Consider the following 16,546-nt stretch of genomic DNA (forward strand, 5'->3'; position numbering starts at 1 on the left):
CCCTGCCCTCACAGCATGACCAAGCACCATCTAGACCATCCCTGATAGATGTCTATCTAACCTGCTCTTGAATATTTCCAGAGATGGAGATTCCACAACCTCCCTAGGCAATTTATTCCAGTGTTTAACCGTCCTGATAGTTAGGAAGTTTTTCCTAATGTCCAACGGAAACCTCCCTTGCAGCAGTTTAAGCCTGCTGCTTCTTGTCCTATTATCAGAGGCCAAGGAGAACAAATTTTCTCCCTCCTCCTTGACACCCTTTTAGATACTTGAAAACCACTATCCTGTCCCCTCTGTCTTCTCATTTCTAAACTAAATAAGCCCAATTATTTCAGTCTTCCCTCATAGCTCATGGAAGTAGTTGTCTTTTTGTTGTGTGGTTTTACATAATGTCATGTTTCTTTTGAACACTTTGTGATTTCAGTACTGGATTTTAGTGCAATATTATCATAATTTGGTTCTCTGAGATTGTGTTGCAGAAACTTTTGGTGGCCTTTTTCAGGGCACCTGATAACTCCTTATTGCATGTTTCGCGTGTAATCCGATTTGGTGATTCAGACTGCTAGCCAAATGCATTTGGTTTATCCATGTCCCCCAAAAGGTAAAGTGAGATATCAATATTAAAGAGAACTGACCGCAAGAGAATCAGTTGGAAGTTCTAGATGAGTATTCCTAGGATCATGACAGTGACAGAAGCCCTTGTTGATCCACTCGCGTAAGAAGGATCTTCATTATAAGGAACTCTGACAGTCCGTTCAATGGGAAGGAAAGTAATTAAATTACCTGTGTTAATTAACCATTTCCATGCCTTAACATATATGATACCAAAAAACTTTCTCACGTAATTGGCTACACCCATTATTCATGGAGATTTTTCATGGGAATAGTTATTTAACTTGAGTCTTTGATCCTACATTTAACTCTTTGCAGCAAAGACCATGTATTCCTCAGTATTTTGCGTAGCGGAGAGCCCCAACTTAGTACCTAGTAAATAATGTGTTTGCATAACTTTTCAATCAGTTTCCACGGAGATCATGTATTGAATTAGAATAGCACAATATCTAGTGTTTTAGATCAAAATATAGCATTCACCAGGAAGTTAGTTTGTAACTTTTGAAGGAAGTTCAGTGAAACAAGAGTTGTCCAACAGCTAGCTGTGCACATTCTTTTATACAAAGGGAAGTGAGAAGCAGGAGTGCCTCACTGGAGTACTTAGTTGGAATGATACAAGAAGAGGTATCTTGAATATAAATGAGCAAGCACCTCATTTTCACAAAGGCAAGCTGCAGAAGCAAATGGCTTGACAATTTACCCTATTATATCTTTGTATATGGATTTGTGCCTGGGGAAAATTCAATGTGGTTTTTCTCATCTGAGCGGTGAAAGCTGTGATTTTCAGTTTGCTTGAGGATAAGTGGAAAAGGCACATTTCACAAAGGAGCTAGATCAGAGGCCTTCTCAGAATGCAGCATATATATTTTATTATAACCTCTCAAACCATTCTGGCTTTTAAAACTCCAAGTAATTATTGCACATAGTATGTATTTTCTAAGGGCACTTTGTGAAAGAAAAATTGGGTGCTATAAAATGATGTAAAACTTCTGTACAGTATGTTAGTGAATTCTTTGTTCTCACTTGGCAGGGGCCGTTTATGCATATGATTCTTCTGAGAGAGTTTTCAATTGGGATATCTGTGTTGGTAATAACAAGAAATATTTTCCTCTAGCTTAAAAACCTCTTCAGCTATGTTTTTGTCATCTCTCTCAAATAACATATTCACACAACCAATAATGTACTTTAAATTTTATCTGAAAAGTAGTGCCCATTTGTGTTTTCTTAATAAGCAGTTCTTATGCTCCCTAGGTATTGGAAACATCATATTTTTAAAAATCATCTGTACAAAGTATGTGATTTTTCTGTCCTTACATTTCAGTATTTGATTTTAAAGATAATGTTGCGGAAGCATTTTATTACATTACCTGATAGGTTGACATTGTGGTTTTGGCAGCTCCCACTACACTTGCTTGGAAAGAAACTTGTTATTTATGAAAAATAATGAAGAGTAAACTCAAGAACAAAGAAGCATCAGGTCGTGGTTTTCAACTCAGGCTTTGGGGTATAGGTTTTAATCAAAGTTTTCAGATATAGTTGCCTCAAGTTAGGTACCTAACTCCCTATTTATTTAGGCATTTAGCTAAATAGCCTGATTTTTTTTCAAAGCTGCTTAGTATCCATAATCAGTTTCTAAGGAAAACCTCCTTTGTTTACATGCCTACATTTCAAAATTTTGGCCTTTAAATTTACCAAAAAGTGAAGATTTTTCACGGCTTTTCATAACCCTCTGCAAATACTATATAGTTAGGCCCCATAGTGTCCCTTGTGAAGTAGCTCAATAAGGAATTATAGACTCAACATGGACTGGGTTACAGCTGCATGGAAACTCATTTCTTAATGGCAGAATTTCATAGGCAGTCAAATACTAGGAGAATAATCTTGTCATAAATGTTTGGATGAATGATAGATAATTAGAAATTGGACTTTATAGATCTGGGTTGTCAAATTTCATGGCACACAACCCTCTTCTGACAGCAAAAGTTACTACATGATTCCAGGAGGGGGAAAGCCTGAGCCCAGCTGAGCTCCTCCAACATGGGGGCTAAAGCTAAATTCTGAGCCGCACCATCCCGAGAGGAGCGGGCCAAAGGCAAAAGGCCCAGATCTGTATCCCCAAGCAGAGGGCCTGTAACCCTGAGCCCCACCATCAAGACCGAAGTCCTTGAGCTTCAGTTTCTTCCATGAAAGGTGGGCTTGGGCTTCAGCTTTGGCCCTGAGTGGTGGGGCTCAGGTTTTGTCTAACACCAGTCTTACCAATCATATTAAAATAGGGTTGCGACCCAATCTGGGGTCCCAACCCACAGTTTGAGAACTGCTGTTTTAGATAGGTAGCTCAAGAGCCTTATGATCCATAAGTCACAAGACAAATGTGGTGGCAGATAGAAGAGAAATTGAGTATTGTCCTGAGTGACAAATAGTATCATTTTGGCTTCTCTGAAATATTATATAGATTTTTGATTTCGCTTCCAAAATTAATAGACAAATTATGAGAAGTTACTGTTCTGGTTACATCTATATATTTCTGCTGATTTAGGATCCTAAAACTGTCAGCACAGAGCATGGGACAATATGTTTAGATTAATGAACTGAGATTTCAGGAATCCTTACCAAACCACTACTACAGGTGAAAATTGTTGGGCTCTTTAAATCATAGCCCCTGATTGTGTTGGAAAACTGTTCTGAAAGAAGTATATTTAACAACCCTGTTTAAATCTCAAGCTCTTTAGAGGTTTTTAAAGGTGTTTGAAAAATAAATTAGTCATAGAACTTGGATCAAGCAGGTAGTTTTGTTCCAGTGACAAAGTGACTACATTTTTATTTACATAGTGCGTCAGTTCTTATGAAAGGGGTGTAAATATTAGTGCACACTAGCATGTTGCAAATTAAAAAGTTTCCTAAACCTAATGTGGGACTATATTACTCTGCACTAGACAAAGAGTAAACCACAGAGTCCACATGGGCCAGTTTGTGCACAACATACGGATGCCTACTATAATGTATTTCTCTCTTAAACCAACACACCATGTAGACAAGCACTAACTGTAAATGACTAACAGCAGAACCTTAATTACCTTTTCTCTTTACAGGCAGAAGTCATTGATGTGCGGTATGGGACTGCAGATGATTTGGTCCTGATTCAAGCCATGACAAATGTCACCAATAAAATTGCACTTTTGAAGTTAGGACAATCACCTTTACTTTATAAGGTTAGTTACCTGTCTGATGTACTTTATCTGAGTGATTTCTTTTGTTGTAAGTTTTTAGATACTAAAATGGAACTTTGTGTTGACATCACAGCAGGCAAGTATTTGTTGGCATTTAGTAGACTCCTTAACTCTTTCCTGCAGTTGTCTGCAGTATTTTCTTAGCTCTAGTTTTGGTATGTCAACTGTTTTATTGAATTGTATAATGCAGTGTCAGAGGGTGCCTGTTGATAATGCCTTACTTCCTTTGGTGGCATTGGTGGTCCATGAAAGTAAGTCTGGGGGAATCAAGTCCCCAGCCCCACCCTTTCTGCTGAGGCCCTGCCCCCACCACAGGGAGGCAGGGCAGCACACTGCATATGCCACCACTGCCATGGGGATGGGAAGAAAGCCACCACTGCCATGGGGATGGGATGCTCGCACCCAAGCATGGAGCGTGAGGAGGGCGGGTGGCACACCGCTCCATCGTCTCCAGCCCTTGAGCATGGGGAAGGGGAAGGGCAGAGGACACATAGCCCCAGCCTGCCTGGCCCGGAACACAGGGAGGGCAGAGGGCATGCAGCTCCAGCTTCCCTGACCAGGTGCAAGGGGAGGGTGGTTGCTGGCATTCTGGGAGTGGAGTGTGGGAGGGGTCAGGCTGGCAGTTTGGAAAGACTGTGCCTTCCCCCAGCTAGCATACTGGCCACCCATGCTTGGTGGTGTAAATCCTACAGATTCCTTCTTCCGCTGTAAAAGAGAGAGGGAACTGAGTCCAAGAAAAGAAGCAGCTGAGAGCAGAGATAGCAGGACCCTCGTCTATCTGAAATTTGCATGTCATCTTAGACTGAAATCTCTGACTTGGACATCATTATATCTATTACTTGGCCTTCTGCAGACTGAAACATGCCCTGAGGTAAAGCTGAGGGCAGCCTATACCTGCTCAACCTCAGGCTTTTGAGGATCTTCCCAAGCTCACTGGGCTGCCTTCAAAATTCAGTGCCTCTCACTTGTTATGATGGTGCTCTACAGACACTAAAATTGTGAAGTAATCGCCTATAAAATTATAGCACAGGAAAAATAGATGGGGCCTATCAGGCAGGCTGCAAATGAGAATTCTTCTTCACTATTGTTTGCCTTAACCGGGCTTAATTATATAGACTCACTATACATATACAAGCTGACTGAGTGGCAATGCTATCATTGGCTATGTAGCTGTGCTCCCCATTCCTGCTATCTCTGAGCGGGGAAGAACCATAGAGAGGAAAACACAAAATATTTGATGGTAGCATAGCACCTGTACTTTAGCTCCCCTTCCACTTCAAGCCAGCCACTTCCCCTCTCCAATCAAGCAACCAGAAAGATATTTTAAAGAGACCCTATAAAAAGGCAAGGGTGTGTATGTGTGTGTTTGCTCCTTTCCATCTCTGAGATTGGTGGAGAGCACAGAGATTAAAACACATTGGTCCATTTTCATCTGAGAGGCGACAGAGCTAATTATATAAAAATTGAGTTATATTTGTTTTTATTTAAAAAGTCTATTTTTATTGTGAATATTTTATAAACACGAATTACATTAGTTTGATATTCCAAAAGACTCTGCTGGCTCAGTAAATAATTAAACAAGACACTTCATGCCCAATTCACAGAAGCAATTATAAAAGACCAGTATCTCCAGATTTTATAATTAAAAGAATCCCGAGCTGCTACACTACCCATAGACATCACAATGAAGACCAGGACATAAGTTCATAAAATAGCTGCTTAATATTTTTTTGAATCTTTGTCTCAATGAACATACCATTTTCAACAGAATAATTTCAGTTATTTATCTAAATTATTTAGAGGCAATCTCATTACATACATGAAAGGTCAGTAATCATGGTTGGAATTCGACTTGTGCGGCAGCCTTGCACATAGATCTTATGCAGCATTTCATTGTTAAATGCCAGTAATAATGAACTAGCAATCAGCATTTGTATAGTATAATCTTCAATAAGAGGCAAAGTTTACAGTACAAAAAGGGCAATACCATTATGCACATCACCTACAAAAAAGACTTGTTAAGGTTTCTGATCCTGCTAATGCGTATACATTCTTGACTTCAAGCATGCCAATAAGTCTGAAATACCCACTTTTTCTTTCTGCCAGGGAACCGGAGTCAATATGTGAGAACATTGGCTCTCCCCTATTATTTCTTTGTTTCAGGTCCTGAGCCCTCGTTTTTTGGACACAGATTGAAACTAGAGTCCTACTTGGCTTTGAAATAATCGTATTTTAAAGCAGTGCAAAATTATATGAAATAGAATTAATATTTGGTATGAAATTAAATGAATAGGAGAGACAGGATTTCACCCTGATTTTTTTTTAACTCTTCTCCATTCTGTTTGTGTATTTACTGAGTCTTCCATGTGTTTCTTCAGGCATGTTAAAACAAAGTTGATTCCAACTACGTTTTCCCGTTTATCCTATTTTTTCTCTCACTTTTTTCCTATTTAATGAACTTTAATTTCTTAAAAGTTATTAATACTGTTGTATTTATATTACAATAGCATCCAAGGATCTCAGTCAAAAGGCAGGACCTCTGGTGGAAGGGGTGGGGCTGAGGGCAGACAGCCCTTAGAGCCACCTGGAATGTGCTGCCCAGTGTTTTGGTGGCGATTTAAAGGATCCAGGGATCCAGGTGCCACCACTGCCATAGTAGTGGTGGTGATGGCTGGGAGCCCTGGGCCCATTTGAACGGCTGGACCCCAGGGCAATTGCCTACCTCCCCACCTTGGTGGGCCTGAGCAAAGCTAAGCCCGTGTTCACAAGAAGCACGTTTCCTTGGTTTTATTGATCATGCTCAGTGTGATGGGGTGCCGGTTCCTACTGCCACGGAACCAATGGTGCCCCGCACTCCGGAGCCCGTGAGGGGTGAAAGGGATGCCTGCGGGGTTGCCGCAGCACGGGACACGGCGTTTGCCGACCCCAGGAGCGGGGGAGGCAGCCGCTCCCGATCAGCGCCCCAGGTCACGTGCCCCCCGTGCACGGGGCTAGCCAGGAGAATGGGTTCCCCTCCACGGGTGACGTCATCGGGAGGCACCCACGCGGAGGGGGCGGTGCTGCGGGAGGCCAGCCCTCAAAAGGGCACCAGGGGCAGCAAGAGGGAATGGCTTTGGCTGGGGCGGAGGAGCCCGGCACGGAGGGAGCTGTGGTTAACGGCCAGCGGAGGGAAGTGGCGGATCTCAGCGGCAATGAGCCCGGAGAGGAGGAGGAAGTGACCCAGGATGGGGGCGACGAGCCACGGCCGCGCCTTAACCGACGCCCGGAGGGTTGGTGAGTTACGGGGAGGAGTCCCCACCTACCAGGCAGCGAGCCTGCGCTGCTGCCTTTAGGGTCCTGGGTCGGGACTTGGAGCGAGGGTGGGCCCAAGTCCCCCTCCTCCCTCGCAGGCACCATCTAGCGCCTAAGACTGCCAAGACTCAGGAGGCTCCGGATCTGGCCTCGAACCTTCTGTGCATTGCGAGCGCGGCTAGGTGGGAAAGGGGGAGCACGTTGGGGAGACTGAAAATAGGGCAACACCGGCGGGTATCCCCGATGATGACAAGGCTGTAAGCCTGAGGGGCAACCTGGGCCCGTGACACTCAGCAAAAAGAAACTTGCGCAAGCGGAAAACACAGGTGTATCCAGATAAGCACCAGGTAACTATTTAGATAGACCTTGTAAAATTTGGATGTAGATGTGTATTTTGAAGCATTCAGAGTTCTGGGTTTTTAAATATGCAGTTTTCATTCTGTCCATGTATGACAAGGTGGACTAAAACCGGAGGCCCCCTACTGCAGGTCCTGTGGTCCTGACACAGCACACCCCAGAGAAACTATAGAGAAGTCTTCCAAGCTGGCAAGAGTGGCAGTGGTAGCAACAGCCAATCTGGCTAGGAGGGCCTATAAAAAGAGCTGCAGGACTACAGGTAGCTCAGTGGTGCTGGAGATTTCAAGAAGGGAAGACTGTGGGTGGCTGATTGAGGAGAGCTCCATCGGGTGAGCTCTTCTGGACTATGTTGTACTGAGGTAAGGCCTTGAGCTAGGAACAAGGATACGTCCTCAGGAAGGGAAGCCCTGAAGGCATCATTCTCTCTGAGCGCTAAACAGACTGACTACATAGATGGGCCCCTGCTAAAGGTGTACCCCAAGAGGGGTTTGTATTTCACACAAGGTGTGACTCTGCCAGAGAGCTGAGTAGACAAAAAGATGACATAAGGAGAGTCCAGGCATATGCATTCGGCTAGACAGAGGTGCTCATAGGAGGTGAAGGCCATACCATTACACGCCCAGGTTGATTAAGGTAATTGCAGCCCTAGACACATCTTCTGTCCCTTCCTCTCTGATATGGTTCTGTCCATCTTAGAATAGCTCAGAGAGGGACCACTCACATGCAGACCATTTGCTGGGCTAGTGAGGATTCACAACCATTTCTCTTTGTGCAGGCTGGGCCTCCCACCTCACAGGACCATCCCTTCCAATCTTAGGGGGGCCATGCTTGGATCCTATTGTGAAGGTTCTTCACATGCATTGTTTTGCACAGACATGTGGGTTCCCAACTGAAGGTCTGACTTAGACAGGTGCTTTTACGTCTCTGAGTGGCCTGAACCTCCCTCTGTTGGATTGTACCCTGACTGCTGGATAAATAATCTGTGGTTTTCAATAGCAGTCAGCAATAGCAGTCAGTACTTAATTTTCTTTCTATGTATCTATATGCTCAATTAGGTGTTTAATTGAACATAACTGCATGTACTAAATTTATCCTTTGAAAAATTAGCCCTGTTCAAGTTAAGAATCACTATTTTCTTAAGGAGGAATGACCATTTTAGAGCAGGCTGCCTTCTCCTCCTATGTCTCCTAAAATGTATTGTATCTGCTAAGAGCTACACCAAATGAAAAATGTATGTGGCTTTTATTCTAAATTGCAGGATCCCTGAAATATTAAAACTTGATTTTGGAGGGTTCTACATCTTTTTGGAGATGTAGAATCCAGACATAATTTTCTATTTACTAAGCTTTTAAAAAGTTAATCAGTAATATATGCAGTCATCCAATCTCTCTGTACCAAGTCCTGATAAATGGAGGAAAATCAAGGGAAATGGCTCTGCAATGAGGAAGTGACTTTGAAGTATAGCACAACTGATGGAAAAAATTTGGTCTCAATATATATGTAATCCAGAACCTTCAAAACCGTATAACTGCTCACCTACTGACTGGAAACATAAGAACGGCCGTACTAGGTCAGACCAAAGGTCCATCTAGCCCAGTATCCTGGCTGCCGACAGTGGCCAGCACCAGGTGCCCCAGAGAGGGTGGACCGAAGACAATGATCAAGCGATTTGTCTCCTGCCATCCCTCTCCAACCTCTGAAAACAGAGGCCAGGGACACCAATTCCATCCCCTGGCTAATAACCTTTTATGGACCTAACCTCCAGGAAATTATCTAGCTTCTCTTTAAAGGTGTGAGATTCTGCTTCTCTCCATCATGATATTTTGCTCCTTGTGTTTTTCATAAAAACTCACTAGCCGCACTTTGTGTGTGCCCACTGCATTTATCTGCAAGGCAGTAAGTCCAGCAAGGAGAAATCCTCTGCGTCATATGGGGTAATATAGACTTCCTTTCCACTGCATGGCCCACGGGAACCTATCATTTGTCCTGAGTGTTTTGATTTAAAAAATGCTGTTCAAGATAAAAGTTCATCTGGGAATAAATTGGTGCTAAATTAGTAGTCCGTTATTTCCTGCACTCAGGGGTTATCATATTCGATTTCATTCTAATATTGATCGTAATACTCATCAGATTGGCAAATCTAGTTTAAATTTCAGTTTAAAAATTTGCCTGACATATTAGTAAATTCTCAAAATTGACCCCTGCCCACACATACGCCAATATTTTAAGACCTACTGAAGCTGCATTTTATGAATATACTTACTCATTTTTTGAGGAGTAATGTTACTTCAAACCAAGGGGTTTGGTTTGAACTAACGCGTCCTGGCGCGCGCTTTCACTTTCGAAACAGCCGTTGATTGGAGTAATGTGCTGGCGAGATCATGTTAATGAAACACGGGATATTTAAATCCCTGCTTCGTTGACTATTTCGAATGCTTACATTTGCATCCCTAGTTTGAACTAGGGTGCAAATGTAGATATACCCTATGAGACCAGAGTGTTGGCTTTCAGCACTCTTTCACAGGTTCTAAATTCCGTGTTGGACAACAAGAATTTGTAACTGGGAAATGTTGCTAGCTATGTAATAAGAATTGTGTCTCAAGCTTTTGCATGTCCACTAACCCGCTGGAGTTGACAAGTTTTGTGCCATGTGCAATATATATATATAATATATATAAAACCACTGGCTGATTCCAAACATTCTAGATACATTGCAATAGAATGAACCAATCCAAGTGTGTTCTAACCTTCGATTGATTTCTATGGGATTTCTAGTGAGTGCTAGCAGTACTGCAGGTATCGTGAAGGAATTATAGATAATTGGTGTTAGCAGTAATGATACAACAGTGATACAAAGGTTAATGAATTATTAATTAACTCAGAAAATTCTGGTGACTTTTATTTCTAGTCCCTTGCAAACAAAAAAAAGTAGTTTTTCAATGAAATCATATTTTTTCCCATTTCCTTCCCAAGTTTCTGATTTATTTTGGAACCATTGCTGAACAACAAGGAAGTACCCTTACAAGGGTATAAGAGAAATTGAATTTCCTGAGTCATAAGGAAATTTGTTCAGGTTTAGATTGCCCGCAATGCACAAAATACTTGTAAGGGTTAAGATAGTGGTGAAGTTTCCTCCAAACAGTTGTATTGAGGATGGGATCTGCTTCCTCTATCCTACAGCACAATATACACGTGGCTGTTAAGATACCTGTTAGAGACCAAGATCATCTCTGAGGGTGCTTTTTGTCTCCATAATTTCTCCTCAATGATGCCTTATGGCAACATGGATCCCGAAGTACTCCTGGGTTTGTGGCCTTTTTGCTTGAGGCTCATCCTGAGATTGGTCTCTTAAATCAGGACAGGAAATATACATACAACATTGCTGATTGGTCAGTATTATTCTACATCTTCTTTTTATTAGTATTATTATCTTGATTTCTCAGGGAGACAAGCTTTGTCCTTTGCTAGAGCCTCAACATGTGAGTTTTTTTTTTCATGGAGGAGCTTCCTAGATCTGAGTCAAAATATGTGGGAGCAGGGTGTTTAAAGCTTTCTGCACCATTTTGCTGCCGTTTTTCCATTCCAGACAATGAAGTATGGGGTAGAATCCTGGCCCCACTAAAGTAGAGATTTCACCTTTGGACTTTAGGGCCTACTTTTATTCCCACTGAAGTCAGTGCTTTAAAGTGATTTCCGCAGGAGCAGAAATGAGCCTGTTGTGGGTAACATATTTAGTGGGCTCCCTTTTTTGCTGCAACAACAATAATAATTTGGAATGTCTTGCTTACATTGACTGGAGAAAGCTGTAAACTATTTTTTTCACACAGAAAAAATCCTCTACAATTTACATATCCAGTACCAATAAAAGAATGTGTATTTCAGAAAAGACTTGAGGCATTTTTTACTTGTCATTAGATCTGAATGAATAATTCACAGAAAACAACTTGTCCAACAAATCTAGCCTTGCCTTTCTGTTCATGGTCTCTCTTTGTAAATAGACTGCAATTTCCTTGAGTTTATTTGCTACTCTAATATAGTCTGCACATCCTTCAAAATTATTTTTAAGCTTCTCGGAGTTGATCAGAAGCAATTTGCTGTACACAGCTGATTTCTCAAATTTGAAATTTGAGCTGCGATGATTAGCGGTGATTGGTCACAAAAGTAACATGCTATTTTTCCTGATTAGAGAAGGACGTGAATGCTTTCCACTCATATATTCACCCAAGAATACTTATGCTAAGAAAGATCCATCTTTCTAATGTTCTGTGAGAGAAAATACAAGAGGTGCATGAGCAGAATCAATGCAAATTTAGGATAATATTCATGGGGATGATTTTCAAGTAGAAGTCAGGTCACTAGTCAGTATCTTTTTATGAGTATCTCCTGAACCCCCATTACTTTAAATCCTAAAAATACAATCAGAAGAAATCTACATTTTTGCAGAAGATTTTAAAAAATAAGGGTAGAGCAGTGAAATATAATTCCCAATAATGCTAATCCTGGCTTTGTAATTGAAAAGAGTTATTAAGTATAGTGGCTCAGATTTATCACTACAGCATACAGCTAAGCCCAGGAAAGGTGTAGGTAGTGTTTTAGAATACAGGAGAAAGGGTTTGCATTTTGTGAAGGTTACAGGAAAGTCTTCACTGACAATTGAGCCTTTTATTTATGACATTCCACTACAGGTTATTATGCAGGCATTATAAGAACCTTCCCACACAGCCTCACAAATGATCTCAACATGACCTAGAAAGAGCACCCTTTCAATGAGAAAGAGACATGTTTTCCCCTTCTAAATCAATCTTGGGTTTCCCCAGAGTAGATGCTGATTATGTTGCCTTTTATAGCAGTATTCAGTTATGGGATGTTTTATGATATAAACTGTCCATTGGGGAACTGACCCAACAAACTAATTTCAGACTGGTTTCCTATCAGGATCTCAAAGGAGAAAAGATAACATTTAATCCACTTAACCAGTTGACCTTGTCCTATTCCTGTTTATCATACAGTGAGCTGTGTGGGTTGCCAGGTGAGTCCAAATCTGCTGATTCACATGAAAAATTCTGGTTTTTAAGAAAACTTTCGGACAGATCAGAGATTAATTAGCCCAGTGCATCTGACTACTGTAGGTTTATCTCTCCTTTAATAAACATGTTTATCTTTTAAAGTCAAATTCACTATCAGCAATTTAGTTGGTCGCATACATGTGTGATTCATTGGACCTGCTGCATTTGACATCAGCTAAATTTTGAAGTTTACAGAGCTGATATTGGCTCTGTGTGCCTTGAAATATAAGATACATCTTCATTGAGACAGTGCAGAAGAAGCTTAGAAAATGAAATACAGGGCAGACATCTAGAATAAATGAAGAAAATTATATTGTCTACCTTAATGCACAAATGTACTAGGAATGAGTAGCAGTGATGGCACTCAGAACAGTGTATCTTTCTTCCCATTTGTTATACCATACGTGAAAAAAATTGTATAAGTCCCATATTCTCTCACTAGTGTAAACTTGGCTGTAGAGCAGTGGTAGCACACAATTGCATTTTGAATGTAAGTGTAATCCTCAAAGTAAATGTAGATAAATAACAGTTTATATTATGAAGCAGAGATTCCTAGTTACTGAGTCTGTGACATACTTGTGACGGCACATTATCTGCCAGTGCAGAAAAATGAAGGTTGAAATTTGAAATAGGTGTTCAAGGGCAGTACTGCATTTGAGTGTCTGTGAGGCAGGGGTGATACTTGGTGTATAGGATATGGGCTGTAAAAGGGAGCCAGGGCAGAGTGTTGAGATGCAGGAGGAGGTATGGAGTGCAGGCTCTGGGAGGGTATGTCTACACTAGCTCGGTAGTTCGAGCTAGGTAGACAAATGAGGGCAACCGGAGTTGCAAATGAAGCCCAGGATTTAAATATCCCGTGCTTCATTTGCATCTTCTCAGGCGCCGCCATTTTTAAATCCCCCTTAGTCCGAACTCCGTGCCTGCGGCTACATGCAGCACAGAATAGGTAGTTCGAATTAGGATCTCTAATTCGAACTACCGTTACTCCTCGTGGTTGGTTGTTTTTGTCCATTGAAACCAATGAGGGGGCTCACTACTATAGATTTTCTCCCTTTTAAACAATAAGATTGTTGGCCTTCTCACCTTGCCCCAACTCCTAGTAAACTGAAGTGTGAATGGAACAGATGGTTGGAGATCAGTTTCCAAATGTCTGTCCCAGTGGCTGCCTTAACAATGTCCTTCAACGATGAAACTCCACTGTTCTCTGCCCACAAGGCACTCATGGACCTATAGGAGTGGGCAATACCTCAGGAGGCATAGGCATCGACACTGTGGGTGCTCCAGGGCTGAGATAGGGTTTGGGTGGAGTGGGGGTGGGGCTTATGGTGGAGGGGGAGGCTGAGAATGAGGGGAAGTTGGCACTTATGTCAGGAGGAATGATTTTGTACACACAGACACACGTTATACATGGAGGCATTAATAAGTGTATACACACAAACGCTTACACTCTCGTTCTTTATATTGATATGAAATCCTGTGGCTTTATTGAGATTCTCGTGCTGGACTTGGGGAGATTTATTGTCTGGCATTAATTACACTCCCAGGACTCAACACTGCACTGCAAGTCACTTTCCATCAGTGAGGTCAGCCAGGCACTTGTTAGAGAAAGGGGGACATTTTTGTCATTTTTTGTTTGGTGAATACGTGGCTGGCAGAGTGACTTCTATCCATGTGAGTGGATATTATGTCTATGGCTGATTAAACTTCTTAAGCATCCATTTTAATCTCAGTCTTCTAACTTGGTCATGGTTTGCCTACTATGCCGTCCCCTCACCCCCATTATTACTGCTGTTGATAAGAATTATGTTCTCCATATATAAATCATTATGGGACTGATTCTCCATTGCACTAGTTGTTGCCAGTGTAAATTCATTGAATTCAGTGAATTTACAATGGTGTAATGATGTGGAGAAGCAAGGCTATGATGTTTTATGTAATTGTTAATGGTACCATTATATTTTAAATGGTTATTTTTCCATTACTAAGCTTTGAAAGAGTAATCTGGTCAGGTATCCCCAGACTGGCTTCCTTTTCACATTGCCCTTACTAGTGCTTGCAGACAGTATGCAAAGATCTCTCATCAATCACAATCGCCAGCCATGCTGTCAACAGAGAAAAGGAATTAGTGGGTGAGAACAGAAATTTCGATGTACTCTTTACTCTCCCTGCTATAATCACAAAGATGTTGCACAAGATCATGATAAACTGAATTCCCATTATTCTTTGTTCTTTATAGGTTCTAATACTGCTCTCATCACTGTGATATCTGAATGCTTCCTTCATTTTGTTGTAAGTCTGTTATTCTAGGTATGGTCTTGCATTCTGATAATTTTCTTTGTATCATTGCAAGCTTTTACTAAAACTTTTCTCCCTCAAAATAAAACTCTGGTGTAGCTGTAATTGATGTGATACCAGCTTTACTTTGTTTCATTTCCCATCGTCTTCTAACAATAGTATTGCATGTTTATGTTTCCTAGATGTCAGTTCAATGGACTCTTAGAAACTTAAAGTGGTGCTAAATCTTTTTCAGTGAGCCTATTTTGGCAGAACTGCATTTGCTTCTAACACATATAAGGTTCTGAAAGATATTTTCTTTCAACTCCCCCAAAGAATTGCTGGTGAAAGAAGAAATTCCTGGTGAATCACAAGAATGAGTTTAGGACTGCTGCTGCCCATTCCCTGTTTTTTTGGCATGGGTGGGGGGAAGGTCATTGTTACAAATAGAGCTTTCTTAATATCCTCAGATTGACCTTACTCTGATATGAATCCCTTCTTTCCTAATGACTGCATAGACCACCTTCATCACAATAAATATGATTTTTTTTCTTAATTTTCCACCCTTCCTTGCAGACGAGGTACGAGCATCACTATGGAGTAATGCTTTAGGGCCCAATAGCATACTGGTTTTATTGAGTGGAGGATGTTTTCTCATTGAGTGAATGAGTGACTCTGTAGTGCTCTGTGACTGCCAAACTAATACAACTGCCATTTCTGTTCTCATCAAACCCTAGCTCCAGACCTTCTAGAAGTATCTCCTTTTACTATTTCATTTTAGTAAAACAGGATATTTTGTAGTCAGACAAGGTGCCAAAGCCCTGATTTGTCAGTGTGCTGAATGGAAACAATTCAAAAGTAAATTTGTGCCGAATTTGCATATTTTCTTACCATCCCATTTTTGGAAGAGTTTTTCGGGGGAAAAAAAAAGCAGACTAGAGGTGGACTTTAAAAAAAAAAAACATTTTTCAAAAGAACCCCCTTTTCCCCAAAAAATGAGGCATACAGGGTTCTTTCGAAAAGACTTTTTTTCCAAAAGAATTGCATCGAGTCTGCTTTTTTTTCAAAAAAACTCTTCCCAAAACGGGATGGGAAGAAGATATGCAAATTTGCACCGAGTTTACGTATCTTCTTTTGAAAGCTGTGGGCAGTCTAGATGTGTCCTAAGTGAAAAGGCATACTTGAGAACTCTCACTGTCAGGTTTCATTCATAAAAACAGTAGAAGCTTGACATAATTTGAATTTCTAGATTTCTAGGCAAGCTTGGGAGTGAAGGACTAATGTTGATTGTTTTAGTTGTGTAAGTTCTTTATAAACTACGAGGAGTCCTTTGAGCCTTAAATATTTGGCATAAGCTTTCATGGGCTGGAGCCCACTTCATCAGCTGGAAACTTCAGCATGAAACTGCAGAGTTGGAATTGATGTGTAAACTTGACACTACCAAAATGGGTCTGAAATTATAGTTCTGCAGTTTCATGCAGAAGTTTCCACCTCATACATCTGATGAAGAGGGCTCCAGCCCATGAAAGTTTATGCCCAAATAAAACTGTTAGTTTTTAAGGTGTCATAGGACTCCTTGTTTTTGCTGAAATGTTTCACAACTAAGGTTTATTAATAACTTCCTTAATATTTATGGCTTTCAAAAAGATTTTATCCACGTAGGCTAAATTTTTAGGTTAATTTCTTTTATCATTGCTGACTTCTAACTGTTTTTCTAAT

At 41.1% G+C, this 16,546-nt stretch overlaps 1 protein-coding gene across 16 annotated transcripts in view; it reads left to right on the top strand.

Annotated features, from left to right (window-relative positions):
- The window catches only part of NAALADL2 (N-acetylated alpha-linked acidic dipeptidase like 2), a 978,641-nt gene that overhangs the window by 575,354 nt on the left and 386,741 nt on the right, over window positions 1–16,546 (top strand). For all 16 annotated transcript variants that reach the window (XM_075937998.1, XM_075938000.1, XM_075937987.1 and 13 more), the window contains one exon: window positions 3,702–3,821. In XM_075937998.1, the coding sequence (XP_075794113.1) occupies window positions 3,702–3,821 (120 nt within the window). The remainder of the gene's footprint in view (window positions 1–3,701; window positions 3,822–16,546) is intronic.

This window comes from Pelodiscus sinensis, chromosome 10, assembly GCF_049634645.1.
Source record: "Pelodiscus sinensis isolate JC-2024 chromosome 10, ASM4963464v1, whole genome shotgun sequence".
Classification (NCBI taxonomy): domain Eukaryota; kingdom Metazoa; phylum Chordata; order Testudines; family Trionychidae; genus Pelodiscus; species Pelodiscus sinensis.